Source organism: Macrobrachium rosenbergii, chromosome 3 (genome assembly GCF_040412425.1).
Source record: "Macrobrachium rosenbergii isolate ZJJX-2024 chromosome 3, ASM4041242v1, whole genome shotgun sequence".
NCBI classification, from domain to species: domain Eukaryota; kingdom Metazoa; phylum Arthropoda; class Malacostraca; order Decapoda; family Palaemonidae; genus Macrobrachium; species Macrobrachium rosenbergii.
This window is the reverse complement of record NC_089743.1, coordinates 78,225,312-78,250,660: the sequence shown is the minus strand read 5'-3', so window position 1 is coordinate 78,250,660 and position 25,349 is coordinate 78,225,312. Positions and strand designations below refer to the sequence as shown.

The window sequence follows — 25,349 nt, the reverse complement described above, 5'->3', positions numbered from 1 at the left end:
GTTTTGTCGTATTTTTTGTCATATTTTCCTACGTAATACTATTTAGATGAACTTCTTTATAACTGAGTACTAATAGTGTATTGTTTATTATGTGTTCATGAAATGGGTCAGTAATCGCATTGAAGAGTAAGGTCATTTTGTTGTTGCTTTTTCATCAAGTTGGTTTTATCTTGATTTGGGTCATTCGTAGCCTGTTTTAAATCACGTATAGCTAAGAATAAAGCCAACTCTGGAAGTTGTTGGTACTTTTAGTTATGTTCACACTTTCTTACTTTTCCAGAATTAGTTATTTCATCGCAATTTATTCCTGTGTTACCTACGTATAATTTAGAAATGTTATGTTACTATATTCTGTCGATTTGGGCCAGTTTTATTATCTTCTTTAATATTTACCATTTCCCCTGACCTGTAGAATCTTGCTGTTTTCACCCAAGGCATTTTCTTTCCCCCTGATTGATTTCCACTCAAGAAATATCTCTAATTTCAGAACTAAACATTATGCATCGTTGCTTGTATTTTAAGTTAGAAGAAATTTGTATCCCTATCGTCTGCTCAGTCTGAAGATTTACGATGCTCACCAGGAAAACTGGGTCATTAGCTGTGAGGCCTACTGTTAATGTTTGGCCTGGAGTTCTTTCCTCTTCACAAATAAACTTTGTCTGCGGAGCTGTATCGATATCTTATTGATTTTGATTGCATTTTGCGGATATTGTGTCATTGAAGTTGGTTTCCTTATTTAATTATCATATTGTCTCGGTGAATCCTTTCTTTGAAATAAGTGCTGGTAGATGTAATGTTAATGACAAATTGTCTAAAGAGAATGAAGATTTTTATATATTTTTTCATTTATTTTTCTTTATTAGATTTTTATTTCTTTTTTGTTTTATTTATTTTCGTTGGTTTTTATTTATTTAATTTTACTCCTTGTTTTTATTTAATTTTATATCTAATTTATGTATAATTTTTATTTATTATTTTGCTTTTATTTATTTTTTTATTTTATTTATTTTTATTTATTTATTTATATAAAGTTGATTTTGATAAATTTTGCGAAAAGTCACGAGAACTACGGAAACGAAAGTTGGTGGTTCACTGGCAATTGAAATAGACTATAAGACGAGCGGATACCTATCACTAGTTTGGACGGTTGAAGAAGACAACAAAACTGAATAAAATGCTTGGGGCATGCATGTTTGTATAATTTGCAACACACACACTCTCACAAAAAAAAAAAAAAAATATATATATATATATATATATATATATATATATATATATATATAATATATAAATATATATAAATGTATATATTATATAAAATGTATGTTTATATAGGTTTGTAAATGTTTTCTTCAGTATTTATATATATATATATATATATATATATATATATATATATATATATATATATATATATGTGTGTGTGTGTGTGTGTGTGTGTGTACGTGTGTACAGTATGTATGTATGTAAGGTACTACAGTAGCATCACTTCACCAGCGAGTTTGTAATTCGATTCCTGGCCAGGACAGATTTCCGCCTGTTTTACTGAAAATCCATTGTGCCGTTTTGACTTGGGCAGTGACTTACTACCAGGTAGGAAGTCGACCTTGTAATCACAATGAAAACTTGGAAACAGGGCTGAGCTACCATTCCTACCCCATGAGTAATTGGAAAGCCTGACCTTCAATGTACAATGGTGTAGGTTTTACACAAAACGCGTCTGTTATCTTGATAGCCATAGAGTAAACGAAAACAAAGATATTGTCTCAGTTGATATTCAACGTCCATGAATTAACTTTTGACGGGAACTTTTTTTTTTTTTGTCAAAGAAAGGCTCTGCACGTCATTTTCTATCTGAGACCCATCGCAGCAGGCTCCTATGAAGTTGCATTTAATGCTGAAATAATGCAAGAACTGCGCCTCTCATTTTACTCTGGACTTAAAGACCCTTTTCACACCATCCTGCCAACATTTTTAAGCTTTTAGCTTCATTCGCTTACTTGTCTAAACACCCTCGTCAGCCTAGCGTCCTCCATTCTACCCCATGAGCAGACCATCTCAAAATACTCTGAGCTTTAATTTCACCAGTGCCAGTTTTTTACGACTGCTTGCGCTTACATTCTGAAACATTAAGCACATGATACATAATGCACCTTTTTATAAAAAATTCGTTTTTATCAGTGTAGGGCCTATTCAGCGTCCACATAAAATTTTGGTCATCACGAAACTTTTTTTTTTTTTTTTTAAATTTTTTGCACATTTAGACATTCTGCTTCCTCTTGCTATATACCTATCTGAGACTCATAGTCTATATATATATATATTAAACATGCTGTATTTATTCCCGAAATAATTGAAGAAATATATACATTCAAATTTTAGTAGAGCCTGACTTCCATTTACCCTAATCACTTTACTCCTGCTAACATTTCTTTTAACTTTTAGCAAGCGCAAGCTTTTACTTGTCTCTGCAGCTTTTCTTCATTATCACCTACTAACGCTGTATCATCTGCAAACGCCAGTCGTTCCACATTCCACTCACGACTTCTTTCCTTATACGACTGCTTTGCACTTACATTCATGAAACATTAAGCAGCTGATGATACTTAATGCACCTCTGAGTTAAACACGTTATAAAATCTGTTCGCCTCTGTCTGTGTATTCATACATAAGAATCACGGTCATCACGCAAACTAACAATTGCCGGTTTCAGTGGTGGGCAGCCGATTTTGATCTACGGGTATACAAAGCTAACTAAAAAGTCCTTAAAGAAGGTATATATTTATAAAAATGGGAAAAATATATAATAGATATAAGAATATATATGTATTTATTTGTGTGTATATATACACACACACACACACACACACACATATATATATATATATATATATATATATGTGTGTGTGTGTATATATAAATATATATAATATGTAAAACTTTATTATATCGTCTATTCGTAATTTCCAGATATTCCATGAATTTAGCTTATTGATAAAACCAAACTGTGACCAGAACTGGAGTCAGTTGTGAAGTCTACTTTTCATCTCAGAACTAACATTAACCCTCATACAGAAATTGTCTTTGTTGTTGCTATAAACAAACTGCATTATAAAAATCATTACAGCTTTGCCCGTCATCCAGCAGCCGCAGAATGCTTTTAGTTAACGAAAACTCTACCGGTATTCGGAACGCCACGAAGATTGGTTCTCTGTGTGAATTAAGGCAAACCTTTCTAACGGCGAGGCTGATGATGAGGGATGGAGTTGCCAGTTAGGCATTTGCAAATTATTATCATAATAATACTAGTAGTGTGAGGGGATAGTTGCTACGATTAAAGAATCATGTGTTGCATGTAGCTTCTGACAGTACCATTGGACTTTAGGTCACTAACAGATTGGGTCTGTGGGTGAACGATACTTAAAATTAAAGTAATATTGCTGAATGATGAAAAGCCATCTTATGTAGACGATAATAATTCTGTGTTGCATGAAAAGAGAAACGACGGAAAACTATCTCCCTTTTTACTGTAAATCAAGTTCTCAGTCCCTTCGATTCTTTCGAATGATATTTAGAGACGAAAAACAGGTGGAAGAATAGTATTGCGTCGTATAGGCGCTATTTCGGTAATGAAAGATCGATCGTCAATCCCAAGAATTTTGCATTCTGTTTTCTCCTGCTTCAGTCAGTTTTCCTCTCGTAAAGAGGAAAGACTGCCTCCTCTCTCTTTTTCCCCTTGTCTCTTGTGTTTCTCCTCTAAGTAGTTGGGTTGTGGGTGGGGGGCGACTGGCGCTCAGCAACTTTCAGCTGTGTTTTAATTAACTTTATCTACGGACTTTTTTTTTCATTCACGGTTACTTCGTTCTGCGGAAGCCTTCTACGAATATTCATAGCATTTTCGATTATTCCTTGCGAGTGTATGCTAATTATGAATGGTAAGAATAATAGTAATGAAAATAACAGTAGTCTTAATAAAATTATGCGTGGATATTATGGTGTGTACCCTTTCGGTTCTCGCAGAATAAATGTCCGGTATGAATTTGTAATGCAGGTATTGTGTTTATGTAAATGTCATTGCCACGAGTAATTGCATTTTATTTTTCTCTGAATGCTTTATAAGGAGTTGGTGAATTTCCCTGATAATGAAATGACTTGGGCTTCCACGGGATAGATTAAAGCCAGTTTCCTAATAGAATAAGAGAGGCCCATTTGTAGTAGAGGAAAGAAAAGGTGAATTGTAGCTCACTCAAAGAAGAAATATGGCAAATCCATTTGTACGGCAATTTTTATACATTTATAAAATTTAAACAACGAAAGGATCAATTTGCTTGAAAAGAAACTTACGTAGATTGATATGTTTATTTCTGAGAATGATATCGAAGTGTTCAATGCACACCCATAGAAAGCGATCTTAGAAACTACGAAAATATATAATTAATAATATTAAAAAGGTCTTAGTATTTGTAACATTACTTTTGTGTTGTGAGTATTATACTTTGTGCTTTCATCTGACGATTCTTCGTGGCGTTTTAAGTGAAACATTAAAAATATTTTTTGCATGATTACACATTCCTGAGAGATTTGCGGAAGTCAGTATTTACAGATTCAACTTTTGTTTTGGTTACAGAGATAAAAGGTTGTTTTCTGTTTGCCTGAGGTCAAGATAACTGTAACAGTTCTTTTAGCCGACATCAACCTCTGCATTTTTTTGTCTTTTTACAAAATGTATGGATCCTTCAGTTAGAACACACTTTTAATGGTGCAGTCACTTACACTCGACACTTGTTATGATGTCTACCGCCGCTTTCCCCGCTGTGCTACGCGTCGTCTATCGCCTGTCTTATGAAAGGTTTGATTCAATTGCATTCGGTTTGCGACAGTAACATTACTCCCTACTTAGGCATTCCTTTCGTGACGTCGCGTTCTGCATACTGGGGCGTCATAATTTAATAATGGCTGCTTCGTCTGAGCAATTAGCGCAAGTTGCTTAGTTCCTCTAGGTATTTGATACGTCAGTCTTAGTTTTCAACGTCGATCTTTGATCACCCACATATTTCAGCCTTATGCTATCAACTGATTGTTATGCCAGTCATTAATGTTCTATTTACTTTATCTACACAGCTTTCCTAAGCTTGTTTTATTACACTACTCCATAACTTTTAGTGGTACATAGTTCATACGTCATATTAATAAGTGGGTGCGCGTTGACTCATTTGTGTATCCTTAAATCCTATAACCGCGTAGTCCTCCAGTCAGTAATACACGTGCAATATATACAATATATATATATATATATATATATATATATATATATATATATATATATATATATATATATATATATATATTGCAGTCTGTACTTTTAATTTTTATTTATTGTGTAAACCGTCTACTGAATGTCTTTGTAAGGGTTAGTGCAATCACTGTTATCTGATGTGAATTTAGTATTTGTCTGGTGGTAGTCATATTACTTTTTAATCTTAGTTTTTGTACTGTAATGTAGATTTATAGTGACTCCACCTGTCTTACTGAATAATCAAGTTCTGTTTGGTCTTACACCATACAGCGGTTCCTTCACACTTTCGCTAAAAATTGCTGTGTTGATTTTGCTGTTGACTCTGCCTCAACCTAGTTTTTCGAGTTAGGTCAGGCATAGGGAACAACGAGCCATTCACTTAGTCTAGAGATATAAGATGAGGAGAAGGAGGAAGAGGGTGTTAGGAGGAAGTCAAGAGAACAGCGTGCTTGCCAGAGGCGGGGCAGCCAAATACTGACGAAGGTAAACCCTTGTCCCCTCACTTAATTTCCCTCAGTGATACTGACGCTGAGAGTGTACTCCTTCCCTAATCTGTCGGCTTCCTCCGTCTCGAACAAGGCGTGCTGGATGCGCATCTTGGCGAAGGACTTGGCCCTCCTGGGGAACTTCTTGAGGGAGGCGGCAACGTACCTGCCGAAGAGCTCTTCCTCCTCCGATTCGGCGTCGCGTAGGTCGTCGTTATAGTGGTTGTGAGGACTTCTGTTCGAGCTCTGCACGTCTTCGTATTGGGTTCTTCTCCTTTTCCCTGGCGAAAGTTTTTTTAATGAAACAACCTTACACGATTTTTTCACACATTATTACCATTATTATTATTATTCGAGGATTTCATTCTGATATTTTGTAGCAGTATTATGAATTGAAATTATAACAACCCAATTGTTTGAAGGTTGATGGTAACTAGGTCTACAGGCGGAAGTAACCAATCGCTTAAGCAGCCTTGAAAGATGATTTGACCTAACCTAAAAGCGCTTGTTATCCGGGAAAAAATAACAGGCGATGAAGAGAACCAGACAATGAACTTTTAATATTTCCATTATTTTAGATAAGTAGAAGTTTACGTAAGAGTTTTAGAGAACACGTACTTTGTGGAAGAGGACCTTCGTTTAGGGTGACGTGAACGCCAGGAAAATCGGGGCTAGCAGCACCCTCTCGACTTTTCTCATCATCCAGGAACTCTTCCATTTCTTCCTTTATAGGCCTAGCTTCAGGCGACAGGTACGGTTCTGAAGTGACATTGGATGGTCCCTCTGGTCTTTCTGTGGCTCTCCCTTTCCTTAAAACGTTATCTATCATTCCTACCATTTGGCTGCAAAGACAGTTTTTCTTTATTTATTTAAAATATATTTATGAGTTTAGTGTCATGAACTCTCATAAATGTACAGTGCATTTTGTTGAAGTACGGGAATTGCTCCGAGTAGCAGTCGTTTTTTTTTTTTTTTTTTTTTTTTTTTTTGTTTGGTCAGGAGGCATTTTGGATGGTTATGGAAAAAAGCAATCCTTGCGACTGGATATCAGTCCATTATGTTTTGAAGAAATAGGTAGTATTAGAAATCAAGTCTTTTTTCAGGAAACAAAAGTCTGTTATGTGATTTTTGTAAGGCATTCAGTGAACAGTATGAATGAGGTAGACGTTAAAGGGTGTTTTTGATTTACAGGTATTTTATCTAAATCCGCACAGCAGAAGAAGGGTAATTATTGTTAGTAGATGGCTGTAGCCTGAAGAGGATTTTTTATTTATACTACAGGTCAGTGGTTGTTCATTGTTGATAACAAAGGTCGCTAAGGATATGTAAAGTTCTGCATAAATAGAAATGAACATCCATCCATCACATGTCCAGCTGTAAGTTTTGAAAAGTACAGGAAGGGACCGGAGCATAATACGTTCATTTGATCAAAGACTGCTGGCAGACAAGGGTTTTACTTTTTTAACAAGGCCTTAGATTAGATTTTAAATCTGATAGATCTGTCGACACTTCAAATGGATGAAGATCAGTCATACGACAAAGGCCCAGTCCCTGTTGTTGAAAACGATGTTTATTTCGCTTCAGATGGATCATTTTTATCCCATGAAACATATTTTAGTCTGTGTGAGTGGACAATAGTTAGTTTAAGGGAAGGTTAATTCTATAAATAACATTAGTATGTCTAAGGAAAGGCTAATTCTCTTAAGTAAGTGTCAGTGTTGTTACTGGGAACTTTGGGCTGTTTTGAAAATAAGGATTATTTTGTATGGGGAAAGATCCTCGTCAGTCAGTGTCAACGGTTCGGATGCGCTGTTTCAGAACTGCCACCTGTATTTGAAACCAGGAGCAGTCATATTTGTTAGCTTATGAGGCTCGATTTCTGTGATGTGCATACAATAAGTCATTTTGATAAAGAAATCGGGGGTGCAGGTCATTTTATGCGCTAGAATAGAATCAGTTGTCCATATGAATTGGAGGAAAGCACGAAAACAAAGTACTGTCGAATACACGAAAACTGGATACCTACTTTCTGTTTATGTTAAAGTTATGCGGCCTTGATTTACTTATATTTGGATGAAGATATTTCTTGATATATTCTAATCTATGAAGAAGATACAGTATTTAGTATAAATACTTTTTGTATTTATATTATCCAAGTAAGAATGCTTTATATAACCAATTTTAGTTACAATACTATTATTTTACAGATCAATTGAAAATGGGCTTATCTTAGGCGACCCTCTGAAAATATAATGTAGCAACTTCAAAACCTTACACAAAATTTGGAATTATGGCAATGTGTGGACAACATAAAGGGCTAAAGTTTAGGTTTCTATGATTCTTGTTTTGTGAAATTACGAACTTTACTCGTGAAACTGAGTAATATTGTGCTCTGACACTCACTTGAGTTGGTAATAATAATAATAGTAATAATAGATAAACTTTCTTTTTTGGGATTTGAAGCGTTGACCTATGGTTTGCCAGGCCGCCAACAACAACAACAACAACAACAATAATAATAATATAATAATAATAATGTGCGTTTAGTATTAGAAGAGGAGTAATGATTAAGTTATATATTAATGGTAACAGTACCAACAGCAGTAATAATAATCTTTAGATGAACAGCTGGATACTCACTTGGTAACGGACTGCATGCCCATCACATGATGGTCATCGATGGAGGTCGTCGGGCTGGACGACCCCCTGGGACTCGGTGCCGACGACACAGGGTTTTGGGAATCGAAGAATTGCGACGAAGGCTGAGAACCGAAGTTCCTCTCGGCATCGTCTTCCTCGGATGCCCTCATCAGGGCGCTCAGGATGCTCTTCTTTAGCCTCTTCTTCACCGATTCAGACTTGAGGGAGCGGAACTCCGACGCTATGTAGGCGCTGAAGGCGTTGTACTCGTCTATTTTCGGTTTGTTGGCTGTGTCGAATACCCTCTCCAGGACGTGTTTCTTCACCCTTGGATCGAACTGCTGTTTTTTCTGGGTACCCTGCTGTGCGTTGGTTCCCTTGGCAGTCGCCAGGAAGGTGCCATGAGGTACGGCTGAGGTAGATGTGCTGTGAGGCGTGGCGGAGGTGAAGGTGTCGTGGGGCGCCGTGGCACCTGTCGTAGTCAGCGCTAATGCAACTGCCTGCTCCTCAAAGGACAGTGGCTGTGGCCCCTCGGGCTTGGGTAGAAGGGGTGCCATGACCTAGAAGACCATTGAAGATAGTATCGGACATTGTCTTAAACAAAACTCATCTTAGTAAAACTTTTCTTTTCAGATTGGAACGAGTGAACATAATACTCATTAATGTATTTATGCCTGGACGTTTTATAAACTAAACCCGATAAATTTTGAATACGTAAATGACATACGGCATAACCTTTCTCATAAGTGCAGGAAAGTATTTTGTGTAAGATAAATTAGACATTAGTTGATAAGAAGTCTTAATAACTTCTAAACAGAGCTACAATTTGACAGAATAATAAGCAGCCATCTTCATGTAGTGAAAATTCAGTTTTGTTCAAACCACGGCCCCAAGGGGATAGGGTGGGTGACAAGAGGGATTCAAAGTTGTCTATAGGAACATTGAGGAAAAATTCTTTTATAAATACCATGAAACGAATGGGGGGGGGGAGAGTGGAGATTTGTGGAAGATAAAGCACAGAAAAGACGAATTGTGGAATTTCACGGAGGCTCATTTTACTGCACTGCTTTTGAAGGGATGATGATGATGATATACTTGCAAGTGCATCAGGGTGGGCCAGATGAACAGTGTGGCTAATCTGGGCTTCTTGCTCATATTTCAGTGAATTCTCCCTTTAGTGCAAATGTAATATATATATATATATATATATATATATATATATATATATATATATATATATATATATATATATATATATATATATATCACTACATTTAAACCTTGTTCACCATCCATTGTACAATTACTGCCATTGCTATCACCTGCGGGTGGTGCGTGGCCTTCTTCTTCTTGCAACCGGCCACAATGAAGCTGAGGGCATCGAAGTACTGCCATGCCGATCTGGGTAGTTCGTCGCACCCGTAGGCTAACCTCTTCTTCTCCAATTTCCTTAGTTCCTCGTTGAATTGAACTCGTAGGGCGTGCACTTTTTTCTCCACCTGCAGAAAGCAAGAACGATAAACTAAGTGAGTTTTTTCTTCATTTTTACCGGTCAGGTAATAATAGCATACCAAGCTTTTGCGGGAAGCTCTAGAAGAGGGATCCATAGTCAAACCTGTGTCCCTGAGTCCCACAGCTAAGAACAGGAAGATATTTATTTTGTAGAACAGAAGCCTAGGCTTATCTGGAAGGCACGAGAAGAATGCCCCTGTGCATTAACGGGGACGCTCCTTGTGGAATCCCTGAAGAATTACTTCTAATATTAATTTAGAATTTAGATATACTCGGATATTGAAAAGGGCACATGATAAGCTCTTGGATTCTGCAATTTTGTGAAGACACTGAGTAGATTCAACAATTCATCTCATTTTCTTTTAAGTAAATTGGGTCTTTCATTCCTTTTTTTTTATTTCATTTATTTATTTATTTTTTTTTTACTTTGAAGAGTCCACCGTTAGTGCACTTTATTTTGTTTTGTGCTGCTTTTAGCTGAGGATGGGAAATGATTCTCCAAAATGTTAGTTTGTTCGGCTAATAAATGTACATATGAATATATATATATATATATATATATATATATATATATATATATATATATATATATATAGATATATATATATATATATATATATAACATATATATGTATATATATATATATATATTCATTAGGTTTAAAATTAGTTAAAATTTAACTGAAGATACTTATTCTAAAATGTTTCTAAACCCCAAAAAATCATAGTATGTTTTTTGGGCCGTAAACTTGCATTCACGTTGCCTATGTCCTTATATGATAATAAGGTAATTTTTATAATACGAAGGAACCGCGTGTAATGCATAGCACGAGAGTTTTTTTTTTAATGCTTAAAGCTGTATTTTACCTATTACTTTTACCATTTTTCTTGTAGATTGCAACTTAAATATTCAGTTTTAGAACTGCCCGACGCCTGTCCATGTCTGGCTTGCCAAATTCATTTCGGAAATTACAGAAGAGAAGGAGAATTGAAGATTTATGTAACAACTTAATGTAGTATGATCAAAGTAAAAGCTTAAAGGAATACTTGCAAAATCATATGTGGAAACACAAATACACACACACACACACACACACACACACATATATATATATATATATATATATATATATATATATATATATATATATATATATATATATATATATATATATAGAGAGAGAGAGAGAGAGAGAGAATGTTATTTTGCGGATCCTTTTAAAATCAGGTCTTTAAAGTGAAGGTGTGAATAAACATTACATATCTGGTACATAACACCGACGTAAGTAAGGTGAGGAATTTTAAAATCAGCGCCATTTACATGATTCTGTAAAAATGATTAAAAAAAAGACGTCTTTTACATCTGAAGTTGGTTTACCTCATGTCGGTCCTTCTGCATGACATAGGCGAGCTCCGCCCACGTGTCAGCCTTCAAACTGCGATCCTTGTATTCGTCGAGGAATGCATTCCACAGGATGGGTCTCTGCTCGTATTCGGCGATGAGAACCAGCACCTCTTCGTTCGACCAGGGCATCGTGGGGCTTTTAGTGTGGGAAAACTACGGAAAACTAACTTTTTCTGCAGTGTTATATCATCAATACCGTTAAGGTTTAAAGTTAACTTAACAAATGTAGTCGAAAATTCTTTCCTTCTGCGCTGTAATTTTTTCTATACCGGAACCTCTTCCATCATTGTTAATACTTTGAGTACAATTTTTAAAGCACGTTTACTTTTTAATATTTTCTGTGCCAACTGATACACTCGCTAGTTCAAGACATTTTTAATGTCAACGCATTGTACTAATCTGTTTAACGAGATTTTCCTTACGCATGAGAATGTTTGCTCGTTTGTATTGTTTCAAATAAAACTAAGACACGTGGACATTTAGTTCATCGTGGACCCTTAAGGGTATAAAAGGATTATCTACTGCTAAAGTTCGTTATTCTCTTCCAAATTAAATCTAGGTCCTTTTTTCTGTGATATACGTTTGCAAGTAAATTCTCCTTCATATTCGAATGTTTTATTCTTTTATTGTATATCAGTGATAAAAAATTCTTATTTCTTTCATCTTTACTTTCAAATAGAGAGAAACTGATCTTTTTCTTTCCTTTTAAGTCAGCTTACTTAATTAAATATGCAAACTATTAAACTTCAGTATTTCATGCCATAACCATTAAACTCGTCCATCTCCATATTGTTAACAGGCTTGTTTATTTTGAACAAGAAATGAACTATATAGCTCATAATAATTGCGACCTTTTAATTCATTTTTGTTTCAAACTTTTGGAAGATAAACACGAGAAGAAAAGTTTCTCTCTTCTTCGCTCTCCTTGGAATCAATATGGCTCGGCGATGGTCATTTACGCAGGCGCAGACATCGAGAGCGGCAAACAGATAGAACGCGGCATTTGAAAACTTTCATTCAAAAAAGGAAACAATTCGGGGAAAAAATACGGAAGCCAGATGCTATCAGTTTTCCTACTTCCTATTTGTTTTAGAAGAATGATTTAGAGGAACAGTGAAGAAATGTTTGCTATTTTAGACGAAATATGAGCGGTAAAGGGGGCGTTGTTGTGGGCGCCAGATATGAGATTTTACACGGAGAATTACAGGACGGGGGCGGATGACTCCGTGGAAGTTGGGGGAGGTCTAGTGAGGGCGGAAAACTCCAACCTGGCATCCCCTTCGACTCGCCGGCTTTCGCTGTCTCACTCACTTTCGACAGTCACAATTTCACAGTTTATTTTCGCTTTTCCCGTCCTGACAGCGCGTTTACAGCGCTTGGCCATTGCCCTAACGTCGTCTCCATACCTTGACGTTTCACCCCGAGTCAACGTGAAAGCGTTTCGAGGGCGCCTTCACGACCAAAACACCGAAAGTCTCTCTCTATGGTTACGCACGAAAGCAGAGAAACGTTGCACTAACGGTGAACGTCGTGCTGTTTTGTGGAGGAGGAAGAGGAGGCGAAGGAGGGTCCTCCTCCCACCATCTCCACTCCACCATTTGTTCGGGAGTCTGTCGAAAGTATCCTCGGGCAACGTCGGCTTCATTCGGTTTTTGTTTCAGTGTTCGTTATCGAAGCTATTTCGTTTTACGTTTTCAAATTTCTCCCACTTTCCCCAACCCTCTTTTTGGTAACTCAGAATTTAATTTTAGGGTTATTCTGACCTGCGTAGGTTTAATTATCCGTCAGTAAATAAGAGAACCAATGGGAAGATGATATATCAAAAGTAGCAAATGCAGACCGCAAAGCGGTTTATGGAGCATAGAGACGATGACGTCAATGGTAATGATATAGATTACAAAAGGACCCTTAAATCTTGTTTCCCGTATGATCGAAGTTTCCTTATGTTGGATCTATAATTGAATTTATCTGTAGGGCACAGATGATTTCAAAAATGATCACGAAAAAATAAAAAGCCAAACCCTAATCAAAACCTGTCCAAGCGACCGCGCCAATGTTCCATGGCATCTTTTATAGGGAAATTTCACAAAAATCCCTCAGTAACTTTAGTAAATGACCTTGCAAAAACTAATTAGTCGTGATAAATGTATAAGCATGTTTTGGAGTTGAAAAAATGATGATGAAATGGCTCAATATTCAACTGCTTAGTTAAAACATACCATGGTTTTTTTTTATGTTGAGCAGTATTTCACAAAATGCAGAATCAGTATTGGAGACATTTCTGGGTATTCAAAAGAATTCATTCCTGGTGTCTTTCCTGAATTAGTCTTTCGGAACTCGTGTTAATGTTTCTTTGATTCATCATGTTAACTTCCGTGAAATGCAGAATTAATCGGGTTTGGTCCCATTGGTGTTATGTAGTTCACAGAATTAAGCTTGAGATCTGAGTTTTTGTCGAATAACAGTCCTCTTGCAAATTTAGAAAATAGCCACTAATTTCACTTCGGTCATATATCTTCTTGTAAATGCGGTTATCTGATTCCCTCCTTTCATCCAAATAGAGTTTATTCTTTGCTACAGAACTTCCTTAATCAAAATGTCATTACCTGGCCTACTAAGAGTAACCGGTAACTTGATGAGAATAATTGTCGTAGTCCGTAAGGCACTAAAAAATCTCTCTCTCTCTCTCTCTCTCTCTCTCTCTCTCTCTCTCTCTCTCTCTCTCTCTCTCTCTCTCTCTCTCTCTCTCTCTGTCTGTATCCGAGGCACGAGCAACCATTTAACTTTATTTATGATTAAAACTGTAGTATAAAAAAATGTTACAGGAAATGGTTAAAGTCTTAATCCTCCTTTTGGAGGAAAGTTATGAAGATCATGTAATGGATGAGAATGTTTGGATTTATTCTTTGATATACTCCCTTCTCCTTCGTCCTCCTTGAATATTTATTTTGGTGGTTGATTTCTTTGTAAATAGATCTACAAAACCTATATATCAACATACACACACACACACACACACACATTACACACACACACATATATATATATATATATATATATATATATATATATATATATATATATATATATATATATATATATATATATGTGTGTGTGTGTGATATGTGTGTGTGTGTGTGTGTGTGTATAACTGAATCACGAAAATATGGAACGTGATGAATATAAATAAAGATAAAATCCCTGAACGAAGGAAACGGAAGCACTGGTGTGATGCAGAGGCCTTTTGTTACCGTCCTTTACTTGCTAAGTAAAGGACGCAGTGTCGAAAGACCTCGCATCACTTCAGTGTTAAGGTTTCCTTCGTGGATTTTATCTTTTATATATATATATATATATATATATATATATATATATATATATATATATATATATATATATAGATAAATTTCTGACACACATCGGAACCGAACCCCGGTTTTTCAAGCGATATTTCCGGGGAGGAATTGCTAATGCCCTGGTGTAAGGTGTAAGACCGGGGTTCGGTTCCGATGTGAATCAGAAATTTATTTCTGTGAAACACGTTCTCTTGTGTTCATTTCCTCACACACACATACACATGTATATAAACATGCATTTATATACATATGTGTATAAATACACATACACATATGTATTTATATATACATACACACACACAACACTACAGATTATGTCATCTGAATCTACGCTCACTTCTTGCAAAGTTTCACTCTGGTTTAGTCAGAAGTCTTGATTCATATTATTACTTTCGCTCGTGGTTTAGTTAATGGCGGTGATTACGCATGATACAGACGTTTGTCTACTTGTATTTTCTGTATATAAGGGGGAATGATTATTATATGGGAAATTCATTAGGAATGAGTTATCCTTGCAAAAATGAATCGTAATTCAAGCAGAAATGCAAATGATATGCTGTAGGGTTTGCAACGTTGCATATATGTATATATGTATATATATATATATAATATATATATATATATTTATATATATATATATATATATATATATATATATATATATATATATATATATATATATTTATATATATATATATATATATATATATATACTGTATATATATATATATATAAAGATAAGATGCGTTTCAAATTTAATTATTTCATGTTAATATCTTCTGGTTTTAGCAAGTTTTTTTCCCATTAGTTAACATTGACAAGAAAAATATAACACTGCTTAAATTTAGGTAAACAGATTTTTTAATTTGTAACTCAGACAGCGCTGTTTCTTCTGTGGATTTTGTAAAAATAAGTTAGTGGTAGTGACATCTTCCAGCTGAAATTAGTGTAGTAATCTAATAAAAGGTCTCTGATTGGCTTGAAGGCAGGGGTCGGGGAGCTGTGTTTTCAAGGCTCAAGTGTCCTCGGTATTGTTCACTTCCTTACTGTTTTTGATCGAAGATCGTAGTTGTTGTATCCAGTAGTATTATTTTATTTTCTTTTGATAACGACATTTTCACGTTCTCTTACTTATTGTCGTAACTGATATTTTGCTTCTCTTTACATTGTTGTTTATGTCAGAGGTGAAATACAGTAGGATAGATTTCATACATTAATTTTTGGGCTTTTATAGAAATTCAGAATGCCCTTGCCATGATTAGCCAGTTAAGTTTTGGCTATATTCCATGCCTTTCATCATGAACTTCAGTGAAGTGTTTGAAGATGGCACCAGTGTTTTTCTCGTACTGAAGACGTCTTTACAGAGCATATGTGTTGTGATCAGCATCGCTAGGTTTTAAATTTTCACGTTTCTCTGTAAAACGTTTAAATTCTTAATTATGTTGGTTATATCTGTTGCTTCTTTCTCATTGTTTTAGATGAGATCGAGTAAGAGCTACCGAAGATTCAGAGTGCAATTCTTTTGTAGGAGCTGTGAGGTATAATTCTCCTGGATGTTATTCTTCCTGATAAGTTTCTTTATTATTTGACAGCCTCTGAATGCTTCTTAACGAGAGATCGAATGATGGATGGTCCCTCTGCAAGTGAAACGTCCCCTTATGGTGGGAGAGGGCAGTGGGACTGGAGATGTCCTCTCTATCTGCACTCCCATTGCAGGGACTTCCAGTGCCTCCTTTCCTCTTGCTCTTCAAGTGTGGCTATCTGGGCTGGAAGATGTAGATAAATTTTTCTCTCTTCTCAGATAGCTGCTGTAATATTGGATCAGGGTAATAGGCCTTTGGAGGTAACACCGCAGTTTGGTTGGAATAAGAGGGATAATCAGTTTTAACTTTTGCATCTTCGTAGAGCCCTTTATGTGTCTTGGGAATAGCAGCTCAGATTTTTGTGCCGCTTATTTTCATTTCTACCCATTATGAGGTTTTAACTATCTTAACATTTATTTAGGCTGATAGAATTTTGAATATTTTGAATTGGTGGCGTAGCTTAGCCCATGTCTCAGTCTACCCTGGTGCCCAGCACAGCACATCAGTGACTGAGCTACCACTGGCCGGTTCGATCAACTAACCTCAAGTAGTGTTTTGTATAAGGTGAACACTCACTTCTTTAGAGAGAAAACCTTTTCATAGCAAAGAATCATCAAATTCTTGGACATGTCCTCTAATTGGAGGCAATTTTTTTCAGTGTCCTTTCTAAGGCACCATCACTTCTCATTGGTTGCACATTCATTGGTCTAGATGCAGCTTAACTCTCATGATCAGTCTTGAATGCTTTTGCCATGCTCCAAACTTATAATTTTCCTCAATCATTTGTTGTTTGGTGAAGTGTAGGGCTTCATTCACATGTAGATGTTGCTTATCTCATGAGTCAGGATCCTCGTTGTCCTTGGCTTCCTTTTCATTTCATTCCTTCTCTAAAGCTCCAGTTTCAAATATGTTTGTCATTTACTATGTGACTTCACACCTGACACCACTTTTGACATATGCCGTGTGTTAAGGGTAATGGTATTTAATACAATTCAATCTTAAAGGGATACACATGTTCTATGCAAAGGTGATAACTTCATGACCAGAGCAGAGGTGGGCTTAAACTGCCTCGCTTGTTATTAGCTTAGTCTCCAGGTCAGTGGATTGACACCGCAGTTTATTCCTATGTGAATGCAAACCTTTGTGTTTGATTTGAATAACCTTTGGTGACGGCTGGTTCAGTCACTGAAGCTTGGCAACAAGGTAGTTATTGGTGGTAGGCAGGTGATTGGTGGGGTACTACCTGTCTATGACTCGGTTACTTTTTTCTCCTACTGCTACTTTTTCATGCCTTTACTGTACTACTCTTGTCATCGAATTTGACTTAGTTTTAAACCTTTGGATTAATTACTTTAGTTTTATTTGTGTGTTGGGGGTTGTTTAGTGTGTCAGGGATATTTGAACAATGACTATTTATAACTCATTTTTATGTTGTGTTTGTCCTTCAGTATGTCAGAAATGCATGAGTAACAAATAATTTAGTTTATTTTATGGCAGAAACCTGTTTTCTTTTAAGAGAATGGTTTTAAGGCTACAGGTTTGTAGCTCTATAACCATTCTGTTGTAATTCATTCAAAGTACTAGCTCTGGTTTCAGACCTGGGTTTTTATAGGAGAGAAAGATTGTCAGTTATGAGTCTCAGACTTCTATCTTCGGTGTGGATTTTTCGATACTTTCTAGAGGAGTGCCTAGAAGTCATTCCGCCCCCGTGCTCTCCCTTTCCTTGGTCACTGGACACCTTAAGAAAAGGTGAGAGTAGTTCCTGGAGTCTTCTATTTGGGCGTTTCCTTTGGAATTTCTTGTGAGTGTTCTCATCTCCAGTAAAAGACGCTTGTCTTTGACGCTCACTTGGGATCATGGGCATTCATAACGTACCATTAGGAGGTTCAGCTTGGTTCCCTCCTTGTCCATGGGACCATCGAGGAAGGTGACACAGTCTGGGACCAAACGTCGTTGACTTTTGTTCCCTTCGTCCTTGGTAAAGAACAGTGTTTGCAGATGATATAGGCATAGCGCTGGAACTCTGGAAGTGGTATAATGACTGTCACAGGAGCCCTCGTTCTCCCCCACCTATAAACTCTTGCCGAGTTTTTCTCTCATTTTCCCAAAGAACTCTTCCCTCCTAAACTCCGCAGTTTCTTCAGGTGCTTGGGAGGTGCTTTGAGAGTGGAGGAGCCCATTTATTCCTAGTCTGTCTTATGGATTGGTGGTCATGGTGCATGAACATGATCTCTTCCACTTTGGTTATTGGGACTCTAAAAAAATTAAGTATACTTTAGTGTAACCAGACCCTCGAGCTGATTAACAGCTCTCCTAGGGCTGGCCCAAAGGATTAGATTTATTTCACGTGGCTAAGAACCAATTGGTTGCCTAGCAACGGGACCTACAGCTTATTGTGGAATCCGAACCACGTTATGGCCGGTCGGAGAATCGAACGCGGGACCAGCAGAGTGCTAGCTGAGAACGGAAACCACCCGCCCAATGAGGAACTATTGGGACTCTAAACCAACTAATTATTCTGCTCATCAATTCCTAGTTTGTTGCTGAAGTTGCTCGGTCAGCCTTGGGGTAAATTAGAAATTCTCACTAAAGAATCTGGACCCAGTCAAAATCACTTTATTCAGCTTCGTGGCTTTGGCTTTGACTTGTAGTTGCTTCGGTTCTAGACCTCTGTCATTTTCATCCCATCTGTCTGTTCTGACCTGAGGGCTGCTAAAATGGAGAGGCGTAGGAGTCTCTCCTCTTAAAGAAATTGCATAAGAGAGAAAACATGCCCAAATAGCAGCATACACACACACACACACACACACACACACACACATATATATATATATATATATATAGATAGATAGATATAGATAGATATATATAGATAGATAGATAGATAGATAGATAGATAGATAGTGGTGATGTGCGACTGATTTGCTGACCATGCTGTGTAAGGTTACATGAATGATAGTTGTTTTGTATAGGTCCTAGAGGGTATTGTAAGAATTATAGGGTTATATTATTGTGCAGTGTATCATGTAAGGTATGTTGTAGAATTTGAATTGATAGAATAAGGCAAGTGTGGGTTTATACAAAGAAAAGGGTGTATGGTACAAGCGTTTGTTGTGAAACAGTTTGAAAGTTGAAACAGTTTGAAAGTATAGGGGAAAAGCTGGATACAAGTACCCAGAAATAGGCGATGACGGAATTGATGTAAGGCAATGTTGAAAGTCTTGTGGATTTATGGCATAGAGGACAGGTTGCTGAGAGCAAGTATAAGCCAAATATAAGGATTTAGAAAGTGAGTTGTTAATGACGTGTGAAGTAGCTGATGTTTGCAAATGATACTGTGCTGATATGGATAGATGAGAGAAACGGCAGGAACTAGTAAAGTAGTGTGAAAATGTTTGTGAAAGAAGATAGGAAAAGAGTAAATGTAAGCAAGAGTAATGTTATGGGGTAGATGGAAACCTAGAAGATGGAGAATTGAATATAAATAGGCTATGAATGGTGGATGTTGATACGATTGATTTATATAAGTATTTTGGAGTAAATCTAATGAATGGTGGTAGGATGAGCGAGCAGGTGAGTCACGGAGTAGGTAAAACAACAGTGCAGCAGAGTGCAAAAGGTTGGGAAGAGACATTCAGTTGTTTATGGAAACCAAGACTGGAATGCATGAAGGGATTGTTGAGCCCACCCTCCTTAATAAAGGTGTTAAGGATGAATGCAAACAAAAGAGCAAAAAATGAAAACTATTCAAATAAACTTGTATATCAAGATAAGTAGCGTAAGACGTACTGATTGGTTGAGAAATTTGGAGATATGTAGAAGTGGTGAAAATGATAGTGGTTGCTAAAGAATTTATCAGAATATTGTACAGTGTTGGTCACACTGGAAGAATTGACGCTGATAGTATAGTTAAAGTTTTAATTCAGAATTGATAGGAGGCAGGATGAGAGGAAGACCAGGGAAATGGATAGATGGAGTGAAAGTTTTGGGAAGGAAGGAAGGGCCTTTATATCCAAGAAGCGTGAGAGTGTGTGCAAGATAGTGATGTATGCATGCATGTATGTGTGTGGTTGAAGGGTAATTATTCAAATTCATAGGTAGCTTAGTGTTTTATAATTTTAAGTGATGTGAATCGCCAGCGTACAAAAACGTATTTATTTCCGCATCTCTGTGTATTTTTTTGAGTATATGCTTATATATGTGCCTATCTATGCTTAGCATATAATTTTCCATTGTATATACTTGAATACACTTGACTGATATAATAACCTTGAGCATTTCCAAAACCACGAAGAATTATCATTTTCAATATTTTCTGGCGCGCGTGGTTTTAATATCGTTTTTGTTAACACTATCATTCAGTTTTCTCTGAAGTGTTTAGTAAGTGAAATTGTATGATGATGATCCGTAGACTTTATGTTTAACGCCTGTAGGCATAATTTTATTCCACAATATTTTCAGCATGATATTTTTGAAATTAATACATTTCCTACCTCATATTAATTTTTTAAATTTGTTTTAGATGTTTTGAGACATTGAACTCAATCGTAAAGCGTTACAATAACTATGCAATGGCGGACCTAGTAAGAAGTTTGTTTCAACTCCCTTGATTGAGATGGACATGATTTTACAGTAATGTTTTGAAGGTGAATGTCAATGTTAGATCATTGTGATGTCTTTTGTGATGTTAGCCATCATTTGATGAAAAGTATTTCTAATATGCAGTAACTGTATAAAGAATTTAGTTAGACGTATAGCTGGCGATACAGTTGAACTCAACAGAAACCATATGTGCGCGGTGATAAAAGTATCGTTAGCTCCTATGAATAATGGAAAGGAAAAATAACCTAGAAAGGGTGAAGAGTTTTCTTTTATAATCAATCATCTACACTTGAAACTCCAAGACTTGGCATTTTTGTTTAAACAAGAGTCCATCGTTTTCATGGTTAATAAAGCCCGCTCTTTCCTTATATCTTCCATTTGTATTTTTATATGTGCATGCGTGTGTCGACTTGGCTCCCCATTCCAGCTGCTGTAGTATAAAAGACAGATTTCCTAACTAAGAAGGTTTATGAAGACTTTTGTTTCCAAGATGAAACACAAATACATTTGGTATTTCTTTTACCTGCGTTTTATGTACAGTAAATACACGGCATCTGTAACAGCGGTAGGTGGATGAACCTGGTAAAACTATTTAGGAGCTTCTGGCCTGCTTGGATCACAATAAAGCCTGCGAAATCACTAAGCAAGAGAAGGAAAATTTAGTATAGTATCATAAATAGACAAGCAAAGGTTAGAGCAGACTCATCAGATTTTTAATGAATTGAAAAGGCTAATGCACTGAACTAGATATGCATATATCTTCATATTATTATTTGCGATTTGATCTCATTGCAATTATGCGGACTGAGGTGGGATGATGATCGCACCCAAGATAACAAGAATACGTTGGTTTCTAATGCAGAATCCAACACAACTAGAAACTCATTTCCCTCCTCTTGCCCAAACCTGAAGGAAAGACAAACGAGGGGCAGGGCTGGTGTTCAATAGAGTAAGTCGTAACTCCCAAAAGAAAGCAACGTCCAGCTTGATGAAGGAGAGTTTACAGGAGTCTTGAGAAGCGGAAACAGGGAGAGGTGCTCAGAGGTGGTCTTACGAGGAAAAGATGGAAGAGGTGGAAGAAACTGGTCTAATTCCGTAGGAATGACAGACTTGTTCTTTTAGGACGGTTAAAGGTGACGTAACGAATGGAAAGAAAATGAGATGTGAATCCAAAACTTAGTGGTGGAGGAAGAAACTAATAATGAAGAAAACAGAAATAAAATAGCTGGTCCCGAAAGGTGAACATTTGATTTTGCTGCCTGTTGGTTATTAAATGACAACCTGGGAAGAGTGTTTGATAACAAGAAAATACTATCTTGAGCCTGTTTTCATTCTCAGTTTTAAAATAACCTCGTTACTATCTATGGTAAACAATGGCTAATGTTTATCGACTTATAACATTACTTAACCTTGCCAATTTTAAAGATATGATTGTTTGTGTAGTATATATATATATATATATATATATATATATATATATATATATATATATATATATATATATATATACTATATATATATGGCAACCGATATATACTAACGCCAAATCAAAGTCCTTCGTATAGTGCTTACCCCATATAGAAAATGGGAAAAAAGCACGTTAAAACGAAAAAAAAATATATATATATATATATATATATATATATATATATATATATATATATATATAATATATATATATATATATATATATAATATGAAAATGATAGCGCGATTTGCACATTTTATTTCAACTTCCCTGAGATATCCGCATATGAAAGCACAGCATTCCCTGTTACAGAACATCTGAGCATTTGCCTGTGTTGACGTAGTTAGAGCCCATTTATCACGACGCTGCGCGGTGATTGCAGAAGGATGCTCCCCTCTCCAGGTTCATTTACTGAAGTGCTTTTTATCTAGGGTTTACAGTAGGATTACATGATTAATTGGACAACTCTCGCTCTCTCTCTCACACTAAATTCCTTACAGCTTTGAACCTTATCCGCTCGCACGATGGTCCTGAACGTGAGTGTGAGAGTCGTAAGGGGATTCATAAAAGTGCTCAATGTAGAGTAGGTGGTGGCATATACGTAACAAAACCAAAACCTACGTTCTCACCTTGTCTGTTTTTTGAAACAAAGAGAACATATTGTTGCGTCGGAGGAAAGAATTTGTAAAGGAATTTGCTTATGCGCATAAACACTTGTCGATTAGTTAGGATGCCCATATGAATGAAACTATCGAAAATAAAGAGGTTTCTCTGGAAATTTCGTCTCAACACCTCCAAAAAGCCCAATGGCCGAGGAGAACGGGCGCCACACATAATGCAGTTCGTCGTTTCTCATTCCCGTAGTCTTTTTAGGCTTCATACTTTTCACTGTGCCTGGTTATTGCAGTTATCATTTTCATTCTGTGAAAATATGAAATTATTTCTTGCTTTTCTCGTTCTCCCAAGTCCATTAGTTTGTCCTGTTACAAAGATGTATTCGTAATTAACACTTAAGCACTCGATTCTCCCCCTTTTCCAGGAGCAAACGAATTAAATTTAAACCGTTTGCCATGTCGGTGTCATCGCCATGGATATATCCAATGCAGAGGTCATTTGGATGGCGCACCTGATGCTTCACCTACAAACAGGGTAGGACTTGCTCTGAAGGAAGCAATGAATCCTCCTGTTAAATGCTGTAAGATTTCAAGAGTGGAAAACTAATACTAAAGATCAGTCCACATCCTTTCAGCATAGGGAAAGAATGGCCATTTAATTGTGCACCTCAAAGATTGCTGAGTTGTACAACGTAACTGGGAAAGCGGTGACCTGACGATTGTTATGGGGTCACTATCCTTTTGCCGTAGGAGCAGTGTCCAAAATAGTACCCATAGCACAGGCAAGAGAAAAGAGATTTTAGAGAAGAGGTATGGGTGGTGTCACTAATACAAAGAATCACCTTTAATTCAATGCTGTGAAGAAAAACAAAACATGAAGCAGCCAAAATAAGGAACAGTGTTCCAGACGAAGACAGGTATATGCCAGCACAGAGCACCTTCATATACGTATGTGCTCCAACATATATGTGTACATTAATCCTTTGAGACATCCTTTTGAGAAACAGTGTGTGAAATTATTAAACAAACTTATTTTTTCATTGCACACTCTTTTACCATGGTTACTGTCGCTTTGCATATGCAGTATTTCCTTGAGTATGCCTGGGAAATAATCAGAGCTCTATACTATTTTGCCATGTATAGTGAGTGTTAAGTAGTAGGCGTATATAAAAACTTTTTTTCCATATCTATGTTGCTTCACGAACTAACTCCATAAGCTGTCTAAGAAATAATAAGTAAGTCTTGTCCTCACTTTCCCCTTCCTATATGCTTCTTTTGTATTGACCCGTGTCTTCAGAGGTGTCTCCATCTCACCTGGGGTGGTTAATGGCTTGAAAATTCGCCTTCTTCAAAATTCAGCCTGTTTTGGTTAGTCCAACATTGTGAGTTTACGGTCGAATTCAGCTGTTCCTCAAGACGAGAAAATTCATGTGTTAGAAAGTATATGGGTGGTAAGGCTTGTAACCTAATCCTGGGTTAAAATACCGGAAGTCTGTACCCTTCTGGTACCACCCTCTCCATGGGGGAAGGACACATAGCCCATAAAGTATGTATTTTTATATGATTATTGTCACAGTGAGTGACATACATAACCACACACACACACACACACACACACACACACACATATATATATATATATATATATATATATATATATATATGCGTGTGTGTAAAATTGCTGAAATTATTTAAATTTATTCAAGTAAAATATGGATGCTGCCGCAATAGGAGCTTATCAATGGTGGTGACTGGCATTCAGAAACTTGGCTTTCCGGGCATGTCTTAGAACTAGCCAACTATATTATAATAATTTGCAGAGGGCTCTCATCTTTGTAATAATCTTTTTTCATGAACGTGGACAATAAGCAATACATTTCTTGAAAGTAGGAGGCCTTGCTAGAGCTTGTATGAGATGAAATTAGAGCTAGGTGATTAGTTAAGTAAAACTTGGGCAGTAGTGTGAAAAAAAAGGAAGTGCAGTTCATTTTAAGAAAAATAGTAAGACAAAATCACACTGTTTTGTGACCGATGAAAGTAGTCTTTAATGTCATTCAGTTAACCTTCAGAACTTACGGTACGGTCTGCCTAGCCGTGTAGCCATCCACGAGTTCTGCAACGTGAGACTCAAATGGCGACAATGGACAGACAGACTTTTTTTCTTTTTTTTTTTTTTTTTGTAAACGGTTGGTTGAGGTAAATAATCCACTAGTTTCATTAGATTTTTTCATGAATTGCAGCGATTTATGGTTTTAACTCAGTGATTATTGGAACTCAAAGAGAGAGAGAGAGAGAGAGAGAGAGAGAGAGAGAGATTTCTCGACGTACCCGTAGACGTCCATAGCATTCCTGGGGTTTATGTAAGAGCCCAACCGAAGGTATATAATG

At 36.6% G+C, this 25,349-nt stretch overlaps 2 protein-coding genes across 4 annotated transcripts in view; one reads left to right on the top strand and one right to left on the bottom strand.

Annotated features, from left to right (window-relative positions):
• The window catches only part of LOC136826027 (uncharacterized), a 653,467-nt gene that overhangs the window by 17,113 nt on the left and 611,005 nt on the right, over positions 1-25,349 (top strand). The gene's annotated exons all lie outside the window — the stretch shown is intronic.
• Positions 4,791-12,897, bottom strand: LOC136826000 (uncharacterized). Its single transcript, XM_067082862.1, has 5 exons — positions 11,312-12,897; positions 9,744-9,920; positions 8,422-8,981; positions 6,400-6,623; positions 4,791-6,062 (listed from the first exon to the last, which is right to left on the bottom strand). Exons 1-5 carry the CDS (start codon positions 11,465-11,467, stop codon positions 5,800-5,802), a joined length of 1,380 nt encoding a protein of 459 aa, XP_066938963.1. The 5' UTR covers positions 11,468-12,897; the 3' UTR covers positions 4,791-5,799.